Source organism: Corylus avellana, chromosome 11, assembly GCF_965113065.1.
Source record: "Corylus avellana chromosome 11, dhCorAvel1.hap1.2, whole genome shotgun sequence".
In the NCBI taxonomy this organism is placed as follows: Eukaryota; Viridiplantae; Streptophyta; class Magnoliopsida; order Fagales; family Betulaceae; genus Corylus; species Corylus avellana.
In genome coordinates, this window is record NC_142500.1 from 7,166,312 (window position 1) to 7,190,280 (window position 23,969).

Here is a 23,969-nt window from a genome sequence, read left to right on the forward strand (position 1 = left end):
TGGTTTCGAACCAACAGGTGACGGAAAAGGGCCTAGCCATCTTTAGACCCTTTAACCACATTTGAACCCCCAAAGCAAGTAGCAAAGATAGGTGTATGACCCTCGAAATAAAATTCAACCCTACACGAATCCTTGTTGGGTTAACAACACAACCATCAGTAATTGGTCATGGGGGGTAGCACAGCACAAAACAATCTCCAATACAACAATGAACCAAAAACAACTAGGGAGGCAGCTAGCCACAAAATTTTTTTTTTTTTTTAAAAAAAAATCCAAGGAAAATAAAGACAAAAGCAAAGATACCTAAATAATATAAGCACCATTGGAGTAAGGGGCGAAGGAGGGCTTCCAAAGGAGGTTGGTCAAAGCAAGTGACCACACTTCAACACGTGGTCCGGAGGGCAACACAGTTGGTAGTGGTGGAAGTGAACGATGCCAATGAGCATAGTGAAAGGGCGTGTGTCGAGGTTGGTTTGGTGAAGGAAGGTAGATCGAGCTTTAAAAAATCTGATCTAAGAACGTAGCCAGATCCAACAAATGATGCGACATAAATGATGGATGGCACAATGGACAACGTGGTGGAGGGTGGCAACACGGTCAGTGGCGGAGAGCCAGGGGGGCAACCCAGGGGCGGGCGCCCCCTAGTAAAAAAAAAAAATTAAGTAATTTTAACTCAAAAGTTGGAGGGCGCCCCTGGTAAAAAATTTCAATATCATTACCGCCCCTGCAAAATATTTTTACCACCCTAAAAAAAAAAAAATAATAATAATTAATTAATCTTAGCCTAAATACCTAACCCCTCTTCCAGACTCGAATCTGTCCTGCGGCTCAAGTGTTTCGTTTTCAGACTTGCCGTCGAAACTAATCACCAACTTGGAGAAATCCAATCCTGTTGAAGTGTGGGGATTATTATTCCTTCCAAAATCAAACACAAATCCTCTGCTGTTGCACTGTAATAACCATGGACTGTGCAGCACTCCCATCGAACTTGACTTGCTCAGCCACACCATCGGCATTTTCACTGCCACAGTGCCACCCCCGGCTTTCTCCGATCCAACAAACATCGATTAGCGACAAAACTTGAATCAGGCCCCACTTTTGTTTCCCGAAAATAACCAGTCCTGGCTGTCCAGATCTGAGACCGAGAGTCGGAGAGTGACTGACTCTGTGATTATCTCCTCTTAACGGTTGCTTAACTTGCTTTATTGTTTATAAATATATTCGGTTCCTAGGGGATATCAATATATTTGGTTGGTACTGCTTAGAAAAGTGAGAAAGAATGAAGAATGTGGAAGAATAGATTATTTTTTAGCTTGTTTATTGCAGTAGAGGCTATGCACAGGACCCACGGCCCCACAGCCTTCATTGTGCTTGTTCTTTGTGCATGGTCAAATTTGTCATAACTCATAACTCATAACCAAGAATGGTCCAAGATTCAAAATCCTGCTTGTTTTTTTCTTTCCCTTATTCAAGAACTTTATTGTTTATTTATTCATTTTGTAGATTGTAGTGCGGCGCTTCCATTGTAGATGCATATTTCTCCTTTAATTGGGCAATTTGCAAACTCTAATATAATTGACTGAAATTTATGGAGCTTCTTAATTGTGATATATCTTTTATTTTCATCATTTTGTTTATCTTATTCTAATAAAAACAATATTGTTATTTTTTTTGTAAGGTGTGTTTTATATATTTTGGGATTTTGTCAAGCATCAACGAGTTTCAGAAGATTATTGCCAATCTTAGGTTTGTTCTTTTTATTAATTCATTTTAGGCTAATAGTTACGGAATATGCTAATAATTTTATTATAATATCATTAGAGACTTAAAGTATGTTTCATTAGACATGAATTGTTTAGTATGAGAATTAAAACTAATAGATAAATAATTTTCAAGGTTTCTGAAAATTCTTAGATTACATTATGGGCAAGCCAAAAACAATTGATGCATTTTTTTTTAAAAAAGATGCTGATTCAAATTCTAAAATGTCTTCCTCGACATCCAATCCTCAAACTTTAGCTCTTGAGCAATGTCCTTCTAAGATGCCAAGAATTGAATCTCAAAAGTTGAGTCATTTGACATTTCTACTCTACAACATGATCCCGGGTTACGTCCTCAAATATGAGAATATCCTGTTAATCAATGGGATGAAATTACATGTGCTTATCTTAAAGTCAGTCCGAATAAGTTCATTCCTTCTAGTAGTTCTGGATATCCATTTTTGGGAACTGAAAAAAAACCACCGAAGATTTCAATCATCTTGGTATAAGATGTTTGATTAGTTAGAATATTCTGAGGACAAAGATGCTGCTTATTGTTTACCCTGCTTTCATTTTGCTAAAAAGCCAACGGGGCAGTTTGGAGGTAGTGCATTTACTATTGAAGGATTTCGTAATTGGAAGAAAGTTAATGATGGTACGCATTGTTCTTTTTTGGTCCACATGGGAAATGGGCCATGTTTACCTCATAATAATGATGTTAAGTGTTGTGACAATTTGAAGAATCAATCTCAACATATTGATAAGGTGATAGGTAAGCAAACTTCGGAAGAAAAATTGATCAATCGATTGCGATTGAAGACTTCAATCAAATCTATTAGGTATTTAGCATATCAAGGATGTCCTTATAGAGGTCACGATGAAGGTCCCAATTCTAAAAATCGTGGCAATTTTCTTGAGTTGATAAAACTTGTGTCCAATTTCAACGACAATGTTGCTAAGGTTGTTTTAGAAAATACTCCACAAAATGCAAAATATACTTCACCTCAAGTCCAAAAAAATATTTTACATGTCTTGGCAAAAAGGGTGCGAGATGCAATTCGTGAAGAATTTGGTAATTCAAAATTTTGCATTATTGTTGATGAGGCACGAGATGAGTCTAAAAGATAACAAATGGCTATTGTTTTGAGATTTGTTAACAAAGATGGTTTTATACAAGAACGCTTCTTTGATATTGTCCAAGTTAAAGATACATCGGCATTGATTTTAAAGGATAAAATATCTGATGTTCTTTTTCAAAATTGTCTTGATATTCAAAGTATTCGGATAAGGGTATGATGGTGCTAGCAATATGCGTGGTGAATGGAAAGGATTGCAAGCATTATTTCTTAATAAATGTTCTTGTGCATACTATGTTCAATGTTTTGCACATCAATTACAATTAGCATTAGTTGCTACATCTCGAGAGGTAATTGTTGTTTATGATTTCTTCTCAAATTTGAATTTTATTATCAATGTGGTTAGTGCTTCATGTAAACGTCATCGTGATCTGCAAGATGCTCAAGAAGCAGATATCGCATATTTGATAGTTAATGATGAACTTGAAACTGAAAAAATGAGCTAACCAAATTGGCACTTTGAAATGAGCTGGTAATTCTTGTTGGGGTTCTCATTTTTATTCTATTTGTAGCCTACTAAGGCTGTTTAATCCTGTTTGTTCAGTACTTGAAAAGATTATAAAGGAAGGATCCACTTACTCTCAACGTGAGGATGCTGATGCTGCTTATGAAATGATTATATCATTGATTGTCTTTGTCAACATTTGCAACAAAAATCTCAAGACATCTTGAATGCTATGCAATTAGTTTCTAATACAAAAGCACTCCTCCAAAAATTGAGAAATGAAGATTGGGATAATTTTCTTGAGAAAGTAGTCTCTTTCTCCAAGAAATTTGAAATAGATATTCCGGATTTGGGTGCTCGTTATGTTAAAGGCCGAGGTCGTCTTCAACGGGATCACATTACGGTGGAACATCATTATCATTTTGATGTATTCAATGCTGCTATAGACTTTCAATTGCAAAAGGTTGATTGTAGATTTGGTGAAAGGGCAATAGAACTCTTGACACTTAGTTCAGCTTTGGATCCAAATGATGCTTATAAATCATTTAATATTGATGATATATGTAGTCTTGCAGAGAAGTACTATTCTCTTAATTTTTCTGAGCAGGAAAAAATTATTTTGAGTTTTCAGTTGAAGCACTTTGAAGCTGATATGCTTAATCATCCGAAACTACAAAAATTGTCTTCCATTGCGGAATTATGTCGATGATTGATAGAGGTAGGAAAATCAGATACATATTATCTTATTCATAGATTGGTTCGTCTTGTTTTGATTCTTCCGGTGTCTACATCAACTACCGAACAAGCATTTCCAGTAATGAAAATTGTTAAAACAAGACTTCGTAACAAAATGGAAGATGAGTTTCTTGGAGATAGTTTACTTGTTTAAATTGAAAGGGAAATTGCTAAAAGCTTCGATTCAGATTTGATACTTGATAATTTTATTTCTCCAAGACCGCGTAGAATGCAATTTTAGGCACTTTGTATTTTGTATTTTCCTTTACTTTTGTACTAGTGCCTATATGGTAACTGATATATGAATTTAGCATATATTTATGAAGTCAAATAAATATGCTTTTTGTGATACATATATTGTGTTATAATTTCTTTTTTTGATTGTATTTACCATATTATAATAAAATATAATATATAAAGAGAACAACAAAAAAAGAAGAAGTTATTTTATCATTATATTTTATTATTTTATTGACGCCCCAGCTAAAATGAATTCCTGGATCTGCCACTGAGCACGGTGGAGATTGCTTGGCAGGGACATATCAAGAGAGAAGCTTTGTGGCAATAAAGACAATAAGAAAACAAGAATGGGGACAAAGGAGTGGAAAGTGGAAGAAACGAGGAGAGAAAACACCGCACAAGGCAGAGAGGAAAAGGAGAGGAGGGAGAAAGCTGTAATATCCTAAGTGCTAATTAAGCTTTGGTATGGCTAATGGGTTTGCTAAGATCATGAGGGCTCATTGGAAGTGAGAATTTTGACTTTTTCTCTTAGTCGAACGTTCGAAGATGAGTGACTGAACATTCGATATTGACCCTAGTCCCTAACGTTTGACTCATAACACCCCCAAAACTGGCCTTGACTAGTCTGGCAAGGTTACTGACAATTATCCCAGTTTAACCAATTGGTGGCAAAATGAGAAACCGCCCCTCTAAGCATTTTCAGAGTTAATGCATAGAAAGATAAAATAAATCTGAGAAGGCTATTAATCATTACAGGGACAAGTATAATCTTCAATACAAAGACACGAAGCAACTACAATAACTTAAGCAAATTTGATAACGGTGTGAAGATCTTTCTTAGGCAAAGTCTGTAGTGGCAACCGTGCCACTATTTGGTTCTAGGGATAGGTTCAAGAGTAATAACTGCGTAAGTCTAACGATATAGTAAGTAAACCTCACAATTGGGTATGACATGAGCCAGTTATCATTAAGCAAAAATAAACATGCAATGTTGGTAAACACTTGAAAGATGTGTTGTCTCCGTTAATACACCGTAAAAGTATTGTTTGGTTAATAAAAAGGGTGTTGTACTTCTGGTGACAAATGTCTAGGTGTTTTGATGCAGAAAATTAATGTTTTATAGGTCATAACTAGGGCTGGCAATTTTATCCCTGACACTCGAACCCAAAACGAACACAACACATAAAATTGGGGTTAGTGTTGGGCTTAAACCGGTTCAGGTCGTAAACGGGTCACCTGTTTATGACACGTTTAGTAAACGTGTCGGGTCGTGTCAACCCGCCGGGTTCGCGGGTTGACACGTTTGACCCATATATATATATATATATTCACAAAAGTCTAAACCTAAAAGCTCAACCCTTAAAAAACAAACTCGCTTCCTGCAATCCTGCCTCTCTTGCGCCTCTCAGGACCTTCCTCACCCTCACGATCTCACCTCACGGCTCACAGCCTAACGGCATCAGCAGTCAGCCCCTCACTGGCTAACCCTCACTACTCCGATCGCTCTCTCTCTCGGTCTCTCAACTCTCTTTGTCTCTCAACTCTTTGTCTCTCTCTCTCTCTCTCTCACGCCCTCAGCAATCAGCCCATCACCATCTCACCCTCCGTCGGTCGCTTCTTCTCCGTCGGTCTCTCCGTCTCTCTTGGTTCGCGGCACAGCGGCGCTATGGCTACCACTACCTCCAAGTAGCTTCTTCTCTCTTATGGGAACTTCTTGATATTGTTTGTGATATTAACGGATTTGTTGGGTTTGTTTGCATTTGGGTAAGAGATTGTGGTATTAAAAGATTGTGGGTTTTGGGTTTGTTTGCATTTGGGTAAGAGATTGTGGTATTAAAAGATTGTGGGTTTTGGGTTTGTTTGCATTTGTGATATTAACATATTGTGTTTTTACTTTTTTGTTGTTGTTTGTGAAAGCATAAGCTCCATTGTGTTTGCTTTTTTGGAACACATAAAAAATGATATGTGGGCTGCTAGTTGAAACTGTATTGAAGAACACGAGTTGGGGATTTCCTGTAATTTGTGTCTGCCATGTAATATCCTATAATTTGTGTCTTTTGATTTTTGGTGCTTGCTTATATTGTTGAACGTTGGTAAAGTTTCAAGCTTGAGAATGATCTTGTCCTGCATGTACAAAAAATAGTTCCCTAGTTGCTTTAAACATGTAAAACATGTGTTATAGGGTGAAAAATTAAACATTTTGATGAGGTTAGGGTATAAAAATTAGTATTTTTAGAGGAGTTTTAAAAAAATTTGGGTTCTTGATATCCCCCGAGGACAAATATTGTCTCATATAGATCCACGTTGCAAATGCATAACCATTAGTAAATGGCCAACGACTCTCACCAGGCCCAAGCAAACCAGAGCTTTCACCATCAAACTCAAATGTACGTGCTGGTCCCTTTGACTCCTTTCCACGCATTGCTTTCTCCAAGGCAAGCATTAAGCGAGTAGCCTATACAGTGGTAAGCGTTCTTGTAATGACTTGAAACCATCTATGCAAATCAACAACACTGAGTGAATGCCCAGCTAAGTATTGGATGCAGTAGCATAAAGGAGTTCCATCCCATCTCATTTGCTCTGTCGAACCAACTTCCTGAACAAAAATCTTCTCTGCCGAGTTTAAAAGAGCTCCTAACAAACCAGCCAATGAGCACATTGCTCTATTTCTCGTGCAAGCTCGTAATATAGCAAGCAATCCCCTAACCATACGTGTCCTAGGTGACAAGATAACCTCAGTATCACCTACCCATGGAAGCCAAGGAATAAGCTCGCCCGCCACTATGGCAACCCGGGAGTTTAGCATAACACTTGGAGGATTGATATCCTCATCCTCTTCAAAACTTTCAACACCACCCATTGTCGCAAGAAGTGAATCAACTACCAAGAATGCAACGCTGTCCATTTCATTCCCACTTCCAAAATTATCCTCACCCCTCACAATATTCTTTAGTTTGTCCAAACTTTCAGGCTTCCCCATAATTGCAGAATCCACAAAATGCAACAACTCTGGAGACACATTCGGCATAACAGCTTTTGGCCTAGGCTTTGGTGGTGAACCAATGGGAGAATATGAAGCAGAATCAAGACTGGTCGACAAGGAGGATTGCTTGATGGTATGACCTGCCCAGGGCCTGATAGAGGGTGATCATGCTTCATCTCAGCAACTGCAGAAGAATCAATTTCTGCCCCAAATGTCAAACTGATCGGATGAGTGTCTTACATGATCTGAATTTGGAGAGTACTTTGAATCCAGATTACCACCTTGAGATTCACCAGCCAACTTCTCTTGATCTTTCAAAGATACGTGCTCAAACTGTTCTTCATCCACAACTGTAGTCACATAATCAACTCCTAGAAAACCTACATTTTTATCTTCAATCTCTGCACCAATTCCATTGGTAGTATCGCTATTTTCATGGTAAGAAGATCCTACACTATCCTGTACACCACTGGTTACTTCATGACTATCTGGATCCTTCTCAGAAACTTCCATGACTTTTTTTGTTTCTTCTTCTTCTTCTTCTTCCATATTAATATTGCTTCATAAATCTAACAAATACTCATTCACACTATATACATGTCAAGCTACCTACAAAGATTAAAAAAAAATCAGAGTCATAACCAATTTAAACTAATGAATTAAACACGTAATTCACTTATTTAATAGAAGGTAGAGTAATGTTTCAGCTAGAAACTTTGCATGTACACCAAATGAAGTTTTCAAGAATTGAAAATTAACTAACTGATCCAACGAACTACAGCCAAAAACCCTAAAAGAAACCCCACGCGGATTTAGTGGGAAATGGAATGCAAGAAAAAGGAAACAGATACTATCTCTGGCCTGGTTAAGGCGAGCCCTCCATTTTTTAAAGCCCAAAAGCATACCATTCGTTATTTCGTAGTGTTACTTTTATTATTCTGTAAAAACAACTCTTTACCTCTTAACGTATCAACTTATTGCAAATCGGATCCGACTTTTGTGCGGTAGTACCACACAGATGCTATTGCCCAAACAGTACTGTTAATAGCCCAAACAGTACTGTTTTAGGCAGTAAAAAAGTAGGAATAAAAAACAAATAATAAAAGATTTATTAAAATTTAAAAATTATAAAAAATAATAATAATTAAAAAACTAAAAATATTTAAAAAATAAAACTAAAACAAAAAAATAAATAAAAATGGGCTGGAGCGGTAGCCCACCCATTTTGGCTAAGGGGTGGCCGGTCACCAAAAAAAAAAAAAAAATTGAAGGTTTGGTTTTTGGGTGGTGGCCGGACCACCCAGAAACCAATGTTCAGAAACATCCCACCACCTAAACCATTTGGTTCCATCAGTCAAAGGCTGTTCTCTTTCGAAGACAAAAACACAAACACCCATGTGAGAAAATTGTCACCACCTACTGGTTGAGGAAAACATTGAGAGAAGTAGAAGTGAAATCATACCCCAACAATTGAATAGATTAATTTGAAGAAAACCCATAAAATGAAACTGCCCAAATCGCTAACATCCGAAAGATTGGAATCCAATTTCACATCTAAAGCTACCCAGAACTATAAAACAGCATTCTTGAACTTTTTGCAAATACAGATGCCACAAGAGAGAGGGAGAGAGAGAGAGAGGGAAAAAGTGGAGATGCTCAGATGCATTAGATTGAGTCAAGGGATAGAAAAAGACACAGACATATATACAAAGAGCGGAGCAGCCGGTTTTGGATTGGTATGTTTTGTTAGGGTTGACAGAAAACTGCCTATGGCTTTGCTTCTTCCTGCTTTGTATTGGGAAATCCACAGCAATGGGGTGGCTCGGCCACACCCATAGCCCTTGCCCAAAACCAAATCCTCAAACTTTATTTTGTTCTTTTGGCCTTTTTGGGTGGCCGGCCACCCCCACCCCATTTTTATTTTTTATTATTATTATTTTTTTTTTGGTTTTAATTTTTTAATATTTTTAGTTTTTTAATTATTATTATTACTTTTTTAATAATTTTTAAGCTTTAATGAATTTTTTATTATTTATTATTTATTCCTACTTTTTAATTGCTCAAAACGGTACCCTTTTTCCCGAAACAGTACCATTTTAGGCAACATCTGTGTGGTAGTTTTTCACTACTGCACAGAAGTCGGATTCGCTTTCTAAAAGGTTGTTGGACATCAAAGTTGGGTATTAGTGCCCATATCTTCCTCTTTTCTGTGCTTTCATTGGATTAGTATTCCTTATAATTTTTATCCATGTGCTAGAGTGAATAGCAAAATTATAACTCTGAAAAAAAAAAAAAAATTATCATATTAGCTTTTATAAAACTTTTACCTAATTTATTGAAAATGTTCTAAGAATGCAAACTTTGAAAGGTAGATTTTTTTTTTTTTTTTTTTTTTTTAAAGTGAAATTTCATTCATTAATAATAAATCAAAGATTACAACTATCAGCAATAACAACGTCATGAAGAAATTCAGGGTACTCATTCACCAAATTTTTTCTCCAAATGTTTAGATCGCCGCCTTTGCCAAACTATGCGGCCTCATATTTGTTTCTCTTCTAGTATGCTCCACACTCCAAGTTTGATAATTGTGCAAAACAATCTTAGAATTCTCTATCAACGTACCATATATATACCACAATTGATTTTCACTTCGAAAAGCATAAATTACCTTTAGAGCATCACTTTCCAGAATACTCTTTCTTATACTAAGATCTCTACTGAATAACACCGCCTTCCAAGTTGCATAAGCCTCCGACATATGATTAGTAATATACTAGATAGACGTGCACATTGATGCCCAAACCTTCCCCACATTGCATCCCTAACAATTAGGCCCGCACCCATCAATTTTATGGGTTTGTCGATTGTTGTATCCCAACTTATTTTTGTACACACCATTAATTTGGAGGGGCCTTCCACTTAGGGATACCACTATCTTGTCTTCTTTCCTCCTTATGTTTCCCTCGTTCCGCTGCACTATAGGCCTCTGTCACTTCTTTCGCACATTTTACAAGTTGAGCTAGATGCATAGGATCTCCCCCATAGACAACATCATTTCTACGTACAATTGTAGCTAATAATTAATCTCTACATTTTCAAAAAAATTCCAAATCTAACCAAACACCTGAAAAAAATCATCACCACCTCTAACGCATTTTTAAATTTTTCAAGGGCATTCTCCCCACACACCACATGGAGAAGGACAACACCACAATATATGACATGTGTTTTCAACCTCCACCCTGCACATAGGACAAACTCACGATTAGACCTTTACAATTCCAGCCCATTTGTATGACAGCTAAGCTTTAGTCCACTTTCTTGCCATACAGCTAAACTTTGTAAGGCCTTGCTGCAGTATCGGAAAAATGATTTTGGATGCTGCAAATGAATTAATGGGGTGTCTGAAGAATGGCTATTAAAAGCCGAGAGGAAAGCTGGGGGCTGTTACACCAAGGTCTGGCCTGCTCTTCCTTTGCTTTTGGAATGTTTGCTATCTCACTTTTCCTTTTACTTGTGCCGACCAACTGAAGAATCATGCTATATAATTGCTGAATGTTTTATATGCTTTCACCTGATGAATTGTAATGCTTTTTCATAAATTTCACATTCACATATACGGTTTGATTGGCCTAAGGAGTTTTACCATTTGTTGCAGCCTTATCCTTAGTTGAAAAGTTCTAAGATAGAATATGTTGAATTTTTTTACAACCGCTGTGAAATTTTTTGACGTTCATTTTTTATTCCCAGGAATCTTTCAGTAGAACTTTCTTGCTATGCTTGTAGCTCTACACTCACATACTGTTCCACAGTTTATGAATTTCATTTTTTCTTTTCTTTGTAGGAAATTCGTCCCTGGACGCACATGATGGAGGTACCATAGCTCCATGGGTTTGGCCCGGCTGCCAATCGCTTATTGGAGGCATACAAGATGCTTTTGAAGGTATATTTCTTTGTAGATTATTGGCATGTTTTATCTTTGATCTTATGCTTTTCCTTTTTACATGGTTGTGATTGTGAGCATCTCTCTATTAGGTTCCTTTTAGTTTTTATATTAGACTGACACATAAGCCCAGTTAAGATACTGATAGCAATTTTTTACTACCAACATAAGATGCTGTATATTAATTGTATGAATATTTGTATTATTTCAAAATTTGCAAGGCATCTGATTGAGAAAAAGTGATAATTATGTTTTTCATATAGTCATGGATACAAGTGCAAATTTTTGTCACAAAATTACATCTTAGATCCAAATTCTTTGAGATGCAGGTCTAATTACAACACATTCATAGATATGCAGCCTTGTGCTTTTTATGTCATGGACTGTTTTAAAGAGTTTGTCCTTCTGAAGAAACTGATACGACCACTAATTTGGATGACCTTTCTGCATTGATCGTAGTTCATAGGGAACTTGAGAAATCTTCGAGATTCCCATGCAGCTCTTGCTGTTGGATCGTGTGAAACTGTTGCCGGCAAGCCTTCTTCCGTCACGAGAATAATCTCCGAGTGTAAGTCGGCATTGACATTCTTAAACCGTGACCTCAGAATTCTCTCAGCTTCCATTGCTCGCGAGCCGGGTGAGGAGGTGAAATTACGATGAACAACAAGAGGCACGTTGAACAAAGCAATCTGCCATGCGGGATTAATGCCGTGAAAGATGGAGAAAATACACTAACACGCCCCATGTTTGCTGTTGGACAGCCGTATATATCTTTGAAATTAGGAAGTCTCACAGCTGTGAATCTTTTTGAACTTTGGTTGTCTCACAACTCTCTCTCTTTGACAAAGGCTTGTCATGATATGTAGCTTTAGCTTTAGGTCCAATAACGATTAGATGAAGGTGATATATTAATGAATTTTTATTTGAATAGTTTTGTTTTGAATATATTATTCAACCAGCCCCAGCCATAACCAGCAGGTAGAGGGGTGGTGTGCTGTGTGGGCGCCAAAACACGGTGCCATTGTTTTTTCTTCAGTTTCTTGAGAAATACAAAAACGTAGCCGTTTACATTTGTAATTTGTTTGGGCTTTTGTGGGGGGTAAAATCAAGCCGTCCTTCTGAATTATTTGGTAACAATTGAGGATTAAAAAAATAAAAAATAAAACAAAGGCCTCAAGGAGTGTTATACATTTCAAATTTTTTTTCTCAAAAGTTGATTTATAAATGATGTGTCACCATCTTGTGAGATTTATTATTTTGGAAAGTATGTCACCAATTTATGGGATGAAGACACATCATTTGAGAACCAACTTTTGAGAATAAAATTTGAGATGTGTAGCATTTTTTTATAAAATATTATAATATCATCCAATGGCCGGTTGAGGGTGGGGTCGACTGAGTTGGGGTGGCCGGGCACCCCCTAGGTGGAAAATGGGGTGGCCGAACCACCTCATGTTTTAAAAAAAATTATTTTATTAGTTTATTTTATATTAATTTTTAAAATTTACATAATATTTTATTATTTTATACTGAGTGGGACATGTGGCGAATTTGTGACTGTTCGATGAAAATGAATGGCCAGAATGCCAAAAAAAATCCACTGGCAATTCTCCACTATTGCAGTGGATCTCAATCCTCTTGAGTGAGATATTAGTTAGAATGATATTAGCTAGGTTCATTCTGTAAACCATCTTAACATTTAGAGCATTTATATATATTATATATACAATGATACATTTTAAGAAGAAATAATAGTGTAACATGTAGAAAAAAACATTTATTAAATAAAGCATGATAAAATAAGCAGTAATAATTTAATGCATTTAGAGGAGGTAGAGAATACTATTGATACAATAATTGACGGAGTAGAGCTAACAACTATCCACACCTGCTATCTTTTATTATCTACAGACTACATGTTGCTATGTTTCTATTAAATTAAGTTAGGAATTCCCAATGGAAGGCCCAAGTAGTCAAAGGGAATGGGACTACTGAATTGGGGCTTACATTTTCCACTGGCCCAATAATGAGTCGGCCCAATATTCAAATAGCCTAAACTTGATTTTGTGGCCACTTAGGGACCTTGCACCTAACTTGAGGCACATGGCATCAAAGAGATAACAAATCCACCATAATTATGAAAATACTTTCTAACGTCCCTGGCATGCAATCAAACCAATACCACATCTATATAAAGGTTGGCTAAAGGCAAGGATCCCGTATGCTTGCATAGTTGCATGATCATCAATCTCTTTCATTTTCTGTTTTATAACTTTACTGACTTAACTATAGGAGGTGGTGTTGTCGCCCACTCTCCCCTACACAGCACACCACTCAGATGTTTGCTTATTTTGTAGGGATCGAAGATCGAAGATTGAACGTGCATAATCGCAGGTTAATTTTTGGCATTAACAACTAACAAATATGAAGACTATCCGTGGAAGGCGTCCGACAAGAAAATCTATCTAAGTCTAGGTGGGAAGAAGTCTTTTTCTTTTTTAGTAGTAAAGGTTACTTTGAAGAAGAAGGATACATGCTTTAGGGGTTTTATCTCATTAGTATTCTTCAAGCATTGGTGTTCACTTAATAGTTGTCAATTGTAACCCTTATACTGTGCTTGTTTCAACATAAAATATTTTTTGAATGTTTGGCGCAAACCAAAAAATAATAGTTAAACAAAAAATATTTTATATTTGACCAAAAAAGCTTTCTTAGTTTCGAAAAATGGTCTATTTTTTTTTAAAAAAAATTTGTAAACCGTTTTTCGAGTTTAAATTTATCCTTCACAAACCACTGGACCACCACTGGGACTCTGTTGAACCCCGACAAACCACAGTCAAACCCCACCAAACCATAGCCAAACTTGCTGGAATTCAAATTGTTAGGTTAGTTTTTAATTATTTTATATTATTATTTTTATGTTGTGAATAAATGCCTATTTTTATAGGTAATTAATATGATTGAAAGCAAATATAAAAAATATTTATGATTTTTCGTACACGCCTGGAAGTATGTTTTTAGCGAAAAACATTTTTCGCAAATAAGTTGATAGTCTATAAATATTAATGTAACAAAGCTTATTATAATAATGAATGAAGTATTTTATTGAAGCTCTTACTTGATGTCCTTCAATTCACCCACGTTCTCAACAATTTGAAACGTATGATTTCTAATAAGGAGGACTAGAGTCCTTCTAAAATTCTTTCAAATATGATTTTAAAAGTTACATCATATATATTTGTGAGAATTCTAAGAAAACTTTAGTTTCTTTGTATTATTAGTACTCGGTCCCCAAAGCAGCAAATAAAACAATCATAAACAAATACACAATACGATATAGCACTTCCAAGCACGTCACAACCCTGGGTTAACCTAGCTAGGGGGCTAAGCTACGGTTTGAAGGTACGTAGAGGCCACATGATACATCTACACATGCACATGCAGTACATCCGTACTAGGCTTAAAGACAAAAGAAATCAAAGTTACACTAATTTGATGGGAATAGCCCGGAGGGGCTCGGCTCCATGTAAGGAAAGCCCAAACATCTCTCTCATGTTGATATTTTCTGGTTTCATCCCATCAGCAAGCTTCCAATTTTGAAGTGGTGGACAAGAGAGGCCAACATCAAATGCACCATCCGGTTTGCCAAAGGCAATCCAGGGCACATCCTTCTTCTAGCACCAAAGGGAATAAGCTCGAAATCTCTACCTTTGAAGTCAATAACGTCCTTCTCTAAAAACCTTTCAGGTGAAAAAAGAGTTGGGTTTGGCCATATGCTTGAATCTCGTCCCATTGCCCACACATTTACTAGTATTTGTGCATTCTTGGGGATGGTGAAGCCACACATCTCTACGTCAGCCTCAGCTTTGTGGGGAACTAGGAAAGGCGCTGTTGGGTGCAACCTAATGTTTTCTTTCACTATTGCCTGCAGGTAAGGTAGCTTTGAGATGTCCGATTCTTGAACAACCCCGTCCTTGCCAAGCACTTCTTCAAGCTCTTTCCGGGCTTTGGCCATTTTTTTTGGGTTGTAGAGTAACTCTGCCATCGCCCATTCTACCGTGATTGCTGTTGTGTCGATCCCCGCAGCAAATAAATCCTAAAATAAAATTTAATTGAAAAACAATTATAATGAGAAAGACAACTATATATATATATATATATATATAGATATGGTTTTGAAGCAAAAATCAAGAAAGGTAGTAGTTAAATCACCACAAGCAAATGTTTAATATCGTCGTAGCTCAATTCTGAATTATCTTCTTCAACGTGATTGAGGAGGGAATTAAGTACATCGCTGCTTGCCATACAACCCCTTGACGATGCCCTTAATTGTACTCGTTTAGTGATTATAGCATCCAGAATCCCAAACAATTTTGTAGAATAAACCAACATCCTTCGGCATGCACCTTGTGGGTCAAGTAGACTAAGTGCTGGGAAGTAGTCTGCAATATTTGGCCTTCCAGCTTCTTCCATCATGCGCAGTATAAGACTCTGGAACTCTTGGGATGCATTTGAACAAAAATCCGTTGAGATGGAGTTAAGGACGGTTGTGAAGGCTGCTCGACCAATATCCAAAGCCTGACCATTGCTGTAATTTTCTTCAACGAAATCTACTAGTTCTTGCACCTTTTTTCTTCGAATTGCTTGGGTGGAATCGAGCCTTTTTGGAACAAATATTTGCGTGGCAGAAACTTTCCTGAGGTTTCTCCAATAAGCCAATGCGGGCTGCCACGCAATTGAAAATTTGTGGTGGTCGAGTGCTCGAGCGGAGTCCGCGACAGTTCGGCCGGAGAAGACGTGGTCGTGTTTTTGCAATGCTTCTTTGGCAAGATCTGGAGAGGAAATGACTATGGTTGTCCTGCTTCCGAGCTTGAGAGTCATGAGGGGTCCATAAGTTTTTGAGAGTTTAGTAGCAGCTTCATAAGGCAGCTTGTGTTAGAAGACAAAATCTAATCAGATCAAGCATATCCAGACAATGCAACAATCTCATGATTTCATCCTCCATGTTTTATGGGATTGTATATTAATGTTAAGAATATTATGTTAGAATTATTTATTATTCTAGGGATATTTACTTCCTTATTGATTCTAGGGTTTCCTTAGCCTACTAGGTTTACCTTTCCTTAGTCTACTAAGTTACTTGAGACCTCTATAATACTCCTTAATTAATTAGTCTCAATACAATGTAGTCTATTACATACTTCTTGTAGTGTCCCAGAATTTTCAAAGCTATTTAAATAGATTATTTTGGATAATGATGTTATTTTAATATCCATTGTAGCTAAGGATTTTAATTCTTGGGAAATTTATGAGAGTGGTAATTAGAGAATGGTAATTGGTGAAATAGTAAAATGAGGGTATAATTGTAAATTGAAGATAGAATGAGGGTATAATTGTAAATTGAAGGTAGAATAGTATAGGGTTGGTGAAATAGTATAGGGTTGGTGAAATAGTAAAATGAGGGTATAATTGTAAATTGAAGATAGAATGAGGGTATAATTGTAAATTGAAGGTAGAATAGTATAGGGTTGGTGAAATAGTATAGGGTTGGTGAAATAGTAAAATGAGGGTATAATTGTAAATTGAAGATAGAATGAGGGTATAATTGTAAATTGAAGGTAGAATAGTATAGGGTTGGTGAAATAGTAAAGGGTTGGTGAAATAGTATAGGGTTGGTGAAATAGTAAAATGAGGGTATAATTGTAAATTGACGGTAGAATAGTGTTTGATTTTCTCCTATAAATAGAGCTCTTCTCCTTCAGAATTTTCACCACTCATCTCCTCTCCCATCTCTTGCATATATTCTTCCTTCTTCCGCTTTTTACTCGGTCTTTCTTCTTTCTAAGAGTGTTTACTCAGAACAGAGAGAGAAAGGGCGAGACCAAGCGCTACAAGAAAGAAAGAACACAAGAGATAGCGGACTTTAGAAATTAGTTTCAAAAGATATACTAGTGGTGTTTGTCATATTGGAGCAACTAGATTCCTTCATACCACTTTTAGCTTCAGTCTAGAGGTAAGTAAATTCACTACCCCTTCTAAAGTTACTTCATGTCATGCTATTTATTCATTCTTTAGTAAATTGTAAATGATTATTTTATTTACGTATTATGAAGTTATGTTGCATGCATGAAGGATTTCTAAATGAATTATCTAGAAAGTTTCTATTTCTTTAAACGCTTTCTAAGTACAACAAGTTTATATTTGAAAAGGTTTTCATTTTGAAAAAGAAAGTTGAGAAATGATGATGATTATAAGAAAGAAAAATGATGATAAACCCTCCTACATGTTGCCCTAAGATGCATCAAAAGAAGTATAAAGAAAAGTACAAGAGATGAGATAAATGTTTATGAAATAAGGGCACATGTATGGAGGAGAGTATTTTTGGCCCCAAGATAAGTAAAGATGAGAGTTCGGTACCGATACTCGGATGGAGGCGAAACCACTGAAGGAGGCTATGCCAGAAGGTGGTATTCCATCAACTAGACCGTTGAGTGCACCAAGAAAGAGTTAATTGACGGTCGGGCATGGCTGTGGCCACAGTTCAGTGCCATGGTCACAAGGACCCGCAACCCTCGTGCACAGGGGTAATAGTGTACATGGCCCTATTATGAGAAAATAATACTATATTTTTAACGATGATATGCTATGATGATTTACAAAGATTATTTATAATGATGCATTATGATGATGATTTATAAAGATGATTTACAACGATGATCTATTACTAGATGTAATAGTATGTATATGTTACGGGAGATGCAACCGTACATACAGATATTATTATGGCTAGAATTATATTTATTTGCGAAAACAATTTTCAAAACTGAGAACAAGGAGTAAAACTATTTATGGTTGTGGATTTTACTTGCTGGGCCCCCTTTGGGCTCATTCAGTTTTATTTCTTGTTTTCAGGTAGAAAGGATGCTGGAATAGGAGGCCGGAATGGGGTGGGAATAATTATTAATTTTCAAAGTCTTTTCATATAAGTTATTGTAATGATATGATATTCCGCAACTAAAATCTAATGTTTTTTTTTATTCCGCTTGTAATAAAATCTCTTGAAAGAAAATGTTTTACGCATTTATTGTATCTTTTAAAATCAAGTACTCTGATAGACCTTATAGATCTTTGCAAGAATTTTTGTTGAAAAAGAAGAAAAGTGGCAAACTCAGTCTTAACGGACTGGGGATGTTACACTTCTGCTCTCTCTCTTCTCTCTCTTTATATTATATTTAATATATTTATATATTTTATCATGGTATCAGAGACATAGGCTAACGCCATTGTACGATCTAATGGTCCTGTGAATTTCTTTTTCCTTCAATTTATTTTTTGTTTCTTGAAAAAAAAAAATTTGCCCTACGTCCTGCTCCGCCGCTGCCCTTTCACCAACACCGAGTGAATGCCGCCAGCCACCGTCTTCCATCCCCGCTCACAGGCCAGCGGTTCCCACATTATGTCTGGCCTTCCATGGCTCCATCCAGCTCGTCGCCGCCAAGCCAGTCGAAGACCAGCCCGTCGCCGCCCAGCCGTCGCACCTTCCTCAGCACTGAACACGGCCTTGTAGAATTGCACAGCGTCGTTCGCCTTTGGAGTCTCCACCAACACCCAGCTGTCCAGCTACCACTGTTACTACCGGATCCGGCATCCCAGCCCCGTTTCTTATTCGCCCCATCCAGTCACCGCCGCCATCCAAGCCCGTGAAGCCCCTGCTCCCTTTCGCCGCACAACAGCCTTCCAGCGCCACCTGCCACCATTCCAGCCGCGCCGTTGATCTTCCAACCTCCATTGCATCGATCTTGGCTTAGCGAGAAAAGAAGAAAAAGGCCATGTCGTGAGATAAGAATTTGAACAAGATAAAGTGTCTTTGGTTCCAGAGCAACCGACTTACGCCCGTGTTTGATCCAAAGGGCCATGTGGAGTTTTTTGCCTCGCCGATCTTCCGCTCACAGCCCAGTCGCCACGGCCTAGCCCAGTAGCCACTATCCTCTCTGACTCATCTCTATCAATACCGAACAACTTTCTCGCACCTCCATCAGATGTTCCTGGACTACCTTGCGCCGGCGTCCTTGCCTCCATCGAGAGAGTTTATTGCCACAAAAAAAAAAAAAAAAACCATCTTTTTTGACCTTGACGTAATGTCTAAAACCCAAGGTTCATTTCAATCCATAGTTTGTCATTTTCAATATGGCCCATTGTTGGCCCAATGTCTTGGCCTTATGGTAATACCTAAAATCCAGGCCTTTTTCATGTCTCTAGCCTAGGTAACAACCAAAACCTGGGCTCATTCAAGCCATGTTGGCTCTTCTCTTCTTGGTCACTACTCATCCTAGTTTCAGGTTTTTGATAGTTTGCAATGAAAATCTGACATCCATTAGTGGTTTTGCAGCGTGATTTGACCGGCCCTTGGTATTTGCGGTGTGATCCGACCGTCCCTCGGTAATTTGCAGCAAGATTCGTCTACCCAATGGTGTTTTACGGCGAGACCCGACCGCCCCTTGATGTTTTTACGGCGAGATCCGTCCGCCCCTGGTGGTTTATGGCAAGATTCAATTGACAAACTATCAATTACTTTTTGTTTATCAAACTGAAGGAAGTTCCTACCATCAGTTTGCAGGGGAGTGTTAGAAGACAAAATCTAATCAGATCAAGCATATCCAGACAATGCAACAATCTCATGATTTCCTCCTCCATGTTTGATGGGATTGTATATTAATGTTAAGAATATTATGTTAGGGTTATTTATTATTCTAGGGATATTTACTTCCTTATTGATTCTAGGGTTTCCTTAGCCTACTTTTCCTTAGTCTACTAGGTTACTTGCTTATTACTCATAGCCTCTCTATAAATAGAAACCTTTGTAATACTCTTGAATTAATTAGTCTCAATACAATGTAGTCTATTACATACTTCCGCTCTTTCTCTCTCTTCTCTCTCTTTATATTATATTTAATATATTTATATATTTTATCAGCTTGCCCAGATGCAAGATGTTTCCAATGATTGGAAAAGGCCTGGGCCCCTAGGGGGGAGTCCGGGTGAGCCAGAGTTCCGGCGTCGTAGACCGGAGATGAGCAGATGAATGAATCCCCACACAAAGGAAACTGCCAGAATAAATGGTAGGTACTCCATTCACTCAATTTTGTTGTCAGAGATAAGATAATAATGGGATATGATCAGATTGTAAGAAATTCCATTTAAAGTATGTCCCATATGTCACATATATTATTATAATTATAAAATTACGGTGTTCAATAATTTATTCCAATTAAAGCTTATTGTGTAAATCAAATATTCTGAATTAAAGCATTGATTTAATTCTTGTGGAACAAGTATTTGATTTCATTAAAGATTTTATTTTTGTGGAATCAATTAGCTGTATTGATTTGATTTTTATTCCTTGATGGGAGGAATAATTAAGGTAACAGCTCTAATTGAGGGTCCCCTGACCTACCTATAAATAAGGCCTGTGTATTCCATCAATTGGCACTCACTGGTAGGCATAGGTCAGAAGAACTCTCAATATTTTTAGTTTTAGTTTGGTTGCTGTGGAATTGTTCTTCAAGTCGCTTAAGCAAAGGAATGGCCAGAGGTACATATATATTAAACTATTTCCGCTGCTAATGTTATTGTTAATTAGCATTTAATATATATTGAATTCTTACATGTGGTATCAGAGCCTTTTCCAGGCCATATTTGCTTAGTCTCGTTTTAATATGTCTGCCGTTGATATTTTATTTTTGTTTCGATAATTTTTTTTTTTTTTTTTTTTTTTTTTGTGATTATGGAAACAAAACTCAGACCCACGGTTATTGAAACTGAGAACCATTTGTTCTCAACCACCATGAAACCCACGTATATATATGTTATATTTGTTTTGACCAAATTACTCATGTGGTATTGTTTCTTAAAACAAAAACGTGTGGGGCCAATGGGTGATTAGGACCCTTGGTCCTTCACTTTCGTCTGGGTCTCTTTCGATTAGAATTTACTGGAGACAAGCTACAGAAACGCCCCACCTGCAGTGCCGATCTTTCCCCATTTCAGCACCGGTTTTTCACCTACCTCCAGCACCGGTATTCCCCCCTCCCACAACAGCGGCGTTGGCCGCATAAAGTGAGCTGCTGACGGAGGAAGCCCATAAGGGGCCGCTGTGACGGGTAGAAACAGTGCCCACACGGGCTGCCGATTTCTGGCCGGAACGGCGGCCATTTCACCGGGGCTACCAAAAAAAAAAAAAAAAAAAAGGGCCGGCAGCCCCACACGGGGTGCCTTTCGTTTTTTTTTTTTTTTTGGCCGTTTGCGCATCAGGGAGCGGCTAAGCATGGCTGGCGCATCAAGGAACCGGCGCCGGTGCCTAGAGAATGGGGAAAGGGGAGAGGCGGCGGTTAAAGGGGCTAGGTTTCGGGTTTGGGGTCTTGTTATTCGGGTAGGGTTTTCAACCCGTTTTGGCCTGATTCAAAAAAAAAAAAAACAAAACAAAACAAAACTGGGTCATTAAGTGGGCTGACCCAGAAGCCCAACCCGGATCAGCTAGCCCATTCCAGTAGCCCAACCTGGTTTAAAGTAGCTGGCCCATCCGGATTTTTTTAAAAAAAAAAGAAAAAAAAAAAAAGGTGCTCAGGTGGGTTTAGAACTTGGGTTCTTGAGGGATAAAGATCTAAGGTCAGTTCAAGACCATTTGGCTATTCAGTTTATTAAGCTTTAATGTTACATTTATATTTATGTTATCTTTTTCAGTATTTGTTTCTTTAATACTTGAACTTAAGGATATATTTATTAATTGTTTAAATATAAATTGTTTGATGCCTGGACCTGAGAATAATTAACTAAATCTCATGTGTTGGTGAATGTTTATGGTACTATCCAAAATTGCAATCGAAAAGCTCTGGCAAGGCAAGTCTTGGGACTTAAGTGTGCCGTTGTGCGCCCCCTCACTTGGGACACTATCCGGTTGTACTTTGGAAAAATACTGTTTACCCACTAACATGATGGTTTTGTCTTTTATTCTTGGGAACTTTATTTTTGGCATCTATACAGTTAATGATGTTAATGAAGTCGTGATTATCATAATAATTTTTGGGAGAGGCACAGCATCCCGATTTTATGATGATAATTGTATCAAGATCATATATGTGAACTTCATATGGAAAATTAACATCATGTTGTAATTAATTCATAAATTTAATTGGCCAATCCCCACAGGGACGTTTTTATTTCTATGAATTAATTAGAATAAGATAGTAAATTTAACATTAAAAATAAAATTTCTCTTAGGCCCACAGGTACGGAAAATTTTATTTATTAATGCTAAATTTATTAGTCTTATTAATAAAGAGTAAATTTCATGCGTGATGCAACCTTTGCCCACAAGTAGGTTGAAATTTACTATTAAGTTAACATTGGTTAATTTAAATAAAGTTATTTCATAGCATTAAAGTATTTTCCTTGGTTATTGCAGCTATTCCTACTGCTTTAATGGATGGAACTTTTCATGTTCCAATGTTTAATGGTAACAATTTTTCTGACTGGAAAGAAAATTTATTTTTCACATTGGGGTGTTTGGAGCTTGACTTGGCGCTCCGTGTGGACAAACCACCTGCCCTCACGAAGGAAAGTACGCCACAAGAGATTGTTAAACATGAACGGTGGGAGCGATCAAATCGCTTAAGTCTAATGTTCATGAAATCTCATGTCTCTAAGGGCATTAGGGGTTCCATCCCTGAATGCACTAAGGCTAAGGCATTCATTAAGGCAGTGGAGGAACAATTTGTGAGTTTCGACAAGGCCTTAGCCAGCACCCTGATGAAGAAACTATCAAGCAAGTCCTTTGATAATTCCAGAAGTGTGCGTGAGCACATTATGGAAATTAGGGACATGGCAGCTCAACTCAAGTCCCTAGAGATTGACATATCTGAGTCATTCTTAGTGCATTTCATTTTGAACTCTCTTCCCTCTGAGTATGTTCCTTTTAAAATATCCTATAACACACATAAAGATAAATGGTCAGTAAATGAACTTCTGACCATGTGTGTTCAAGAGGAAGAGAGGTTAAAACATGAGAAGGCAAAAGGTGTTCACATGGCTATTCATGCTAAGGGAAAGACCAAGAGAGGCAAGCATGCCCAAAACTTCAAAAGGGAGAACAAGTTGCCAATCAAGAAAATTGGCAAGAAGGATACTTGTTACTTTTGCAAGAAAGAAGGGCATATGAAGAAAGATTGCAAAAAGTATATAAAGTGGCTCGAAAGAAAAAGGTAATCTTATATCTCTAGTGTGTCATGAATCCTTTTTTGTTGAGGCTCCAAATAATACATGGTGGATTGATTCGGGTTCTACAATCCATATTGTTAACTCAATGCAGGGTTTTCTCACAACAAGGAAGCCAGCAAGCAATGAACAACGTGTTTATTCAGGAAATAAACTATTTTCACAAGTAGAAGCTGCTGGGACCTTTAGAATAATTTTCAAAACTGGATATGTTTTAGACCTTGAAAATGTATTTTTTATTCCAGATTTTTCTAGAAATTTAATTTCTGTTTCCAAATTGGATGTTGTTGGTTTTGGATTTTGGTTTATCAATTCAACTTTCAGAATTTTTAAAGGTCAACAATTGATTGGTGGTGGAATAAAAGTTGATGGTTTATTCAAAATTGATCTAGATCCCACTTTTGAAAACACTTATTTATCATTGCATACTGATGTTGGCATAAAGAGGAGTCTAACG

The 23,969-nt window shown here is 37.3% G+C and overlaps 1 protein-coding gene and 2 pseudogenes across 1 annotated transcript; 1 reads left to right on the forward strand and 2 right to left on the reverse strand.

Moving 5' to 3' along the window:
* Positions 1 to 3,573: 3,573 nt before the first annotated feature.
* On the forward strand, positions 3,574 to 4,050 carry LOC148583051 (uncharacterized). Its single transcript, XM_088511514.1, has one exon. It carries the CDS (start codon positions 3,574 to 3,576, stop codon positions 4,048 to 4,050), a length of 477 nt encoding a protein of 158 aa, XP_088367640.1.
* Positions 4,051 to 6,771: 2,721 nt separating this feature from the next.
* LOC132165115 (BEACH domain-containing protein C2 pseudogene) lies at positions 6,772 to 7,848 on the reverse strand (annotated as a pseudogene).
* A 6,806-nt stretch (positions 7,849 to 14,654) lies between these two features.
* LOC132165114 (cytochrome P450 76T24-like) lies at positions 14,655 to 20,374 on the reverse strand (annotated as a pseudogene).
* Between the last annotated feature and the right edge of the window lie 3,595 nt (positions 20,375 to 23,969).

Excerpts from the sequence above, each read along its gene's own strand:
- LOC148583051 (XM_088511514.1), top strand. The coding sequence starts at position 3,574 with ATGCAATTAGTTTCTAATACAAAAGCACTCCTCCAAAAATTGAGAAAT.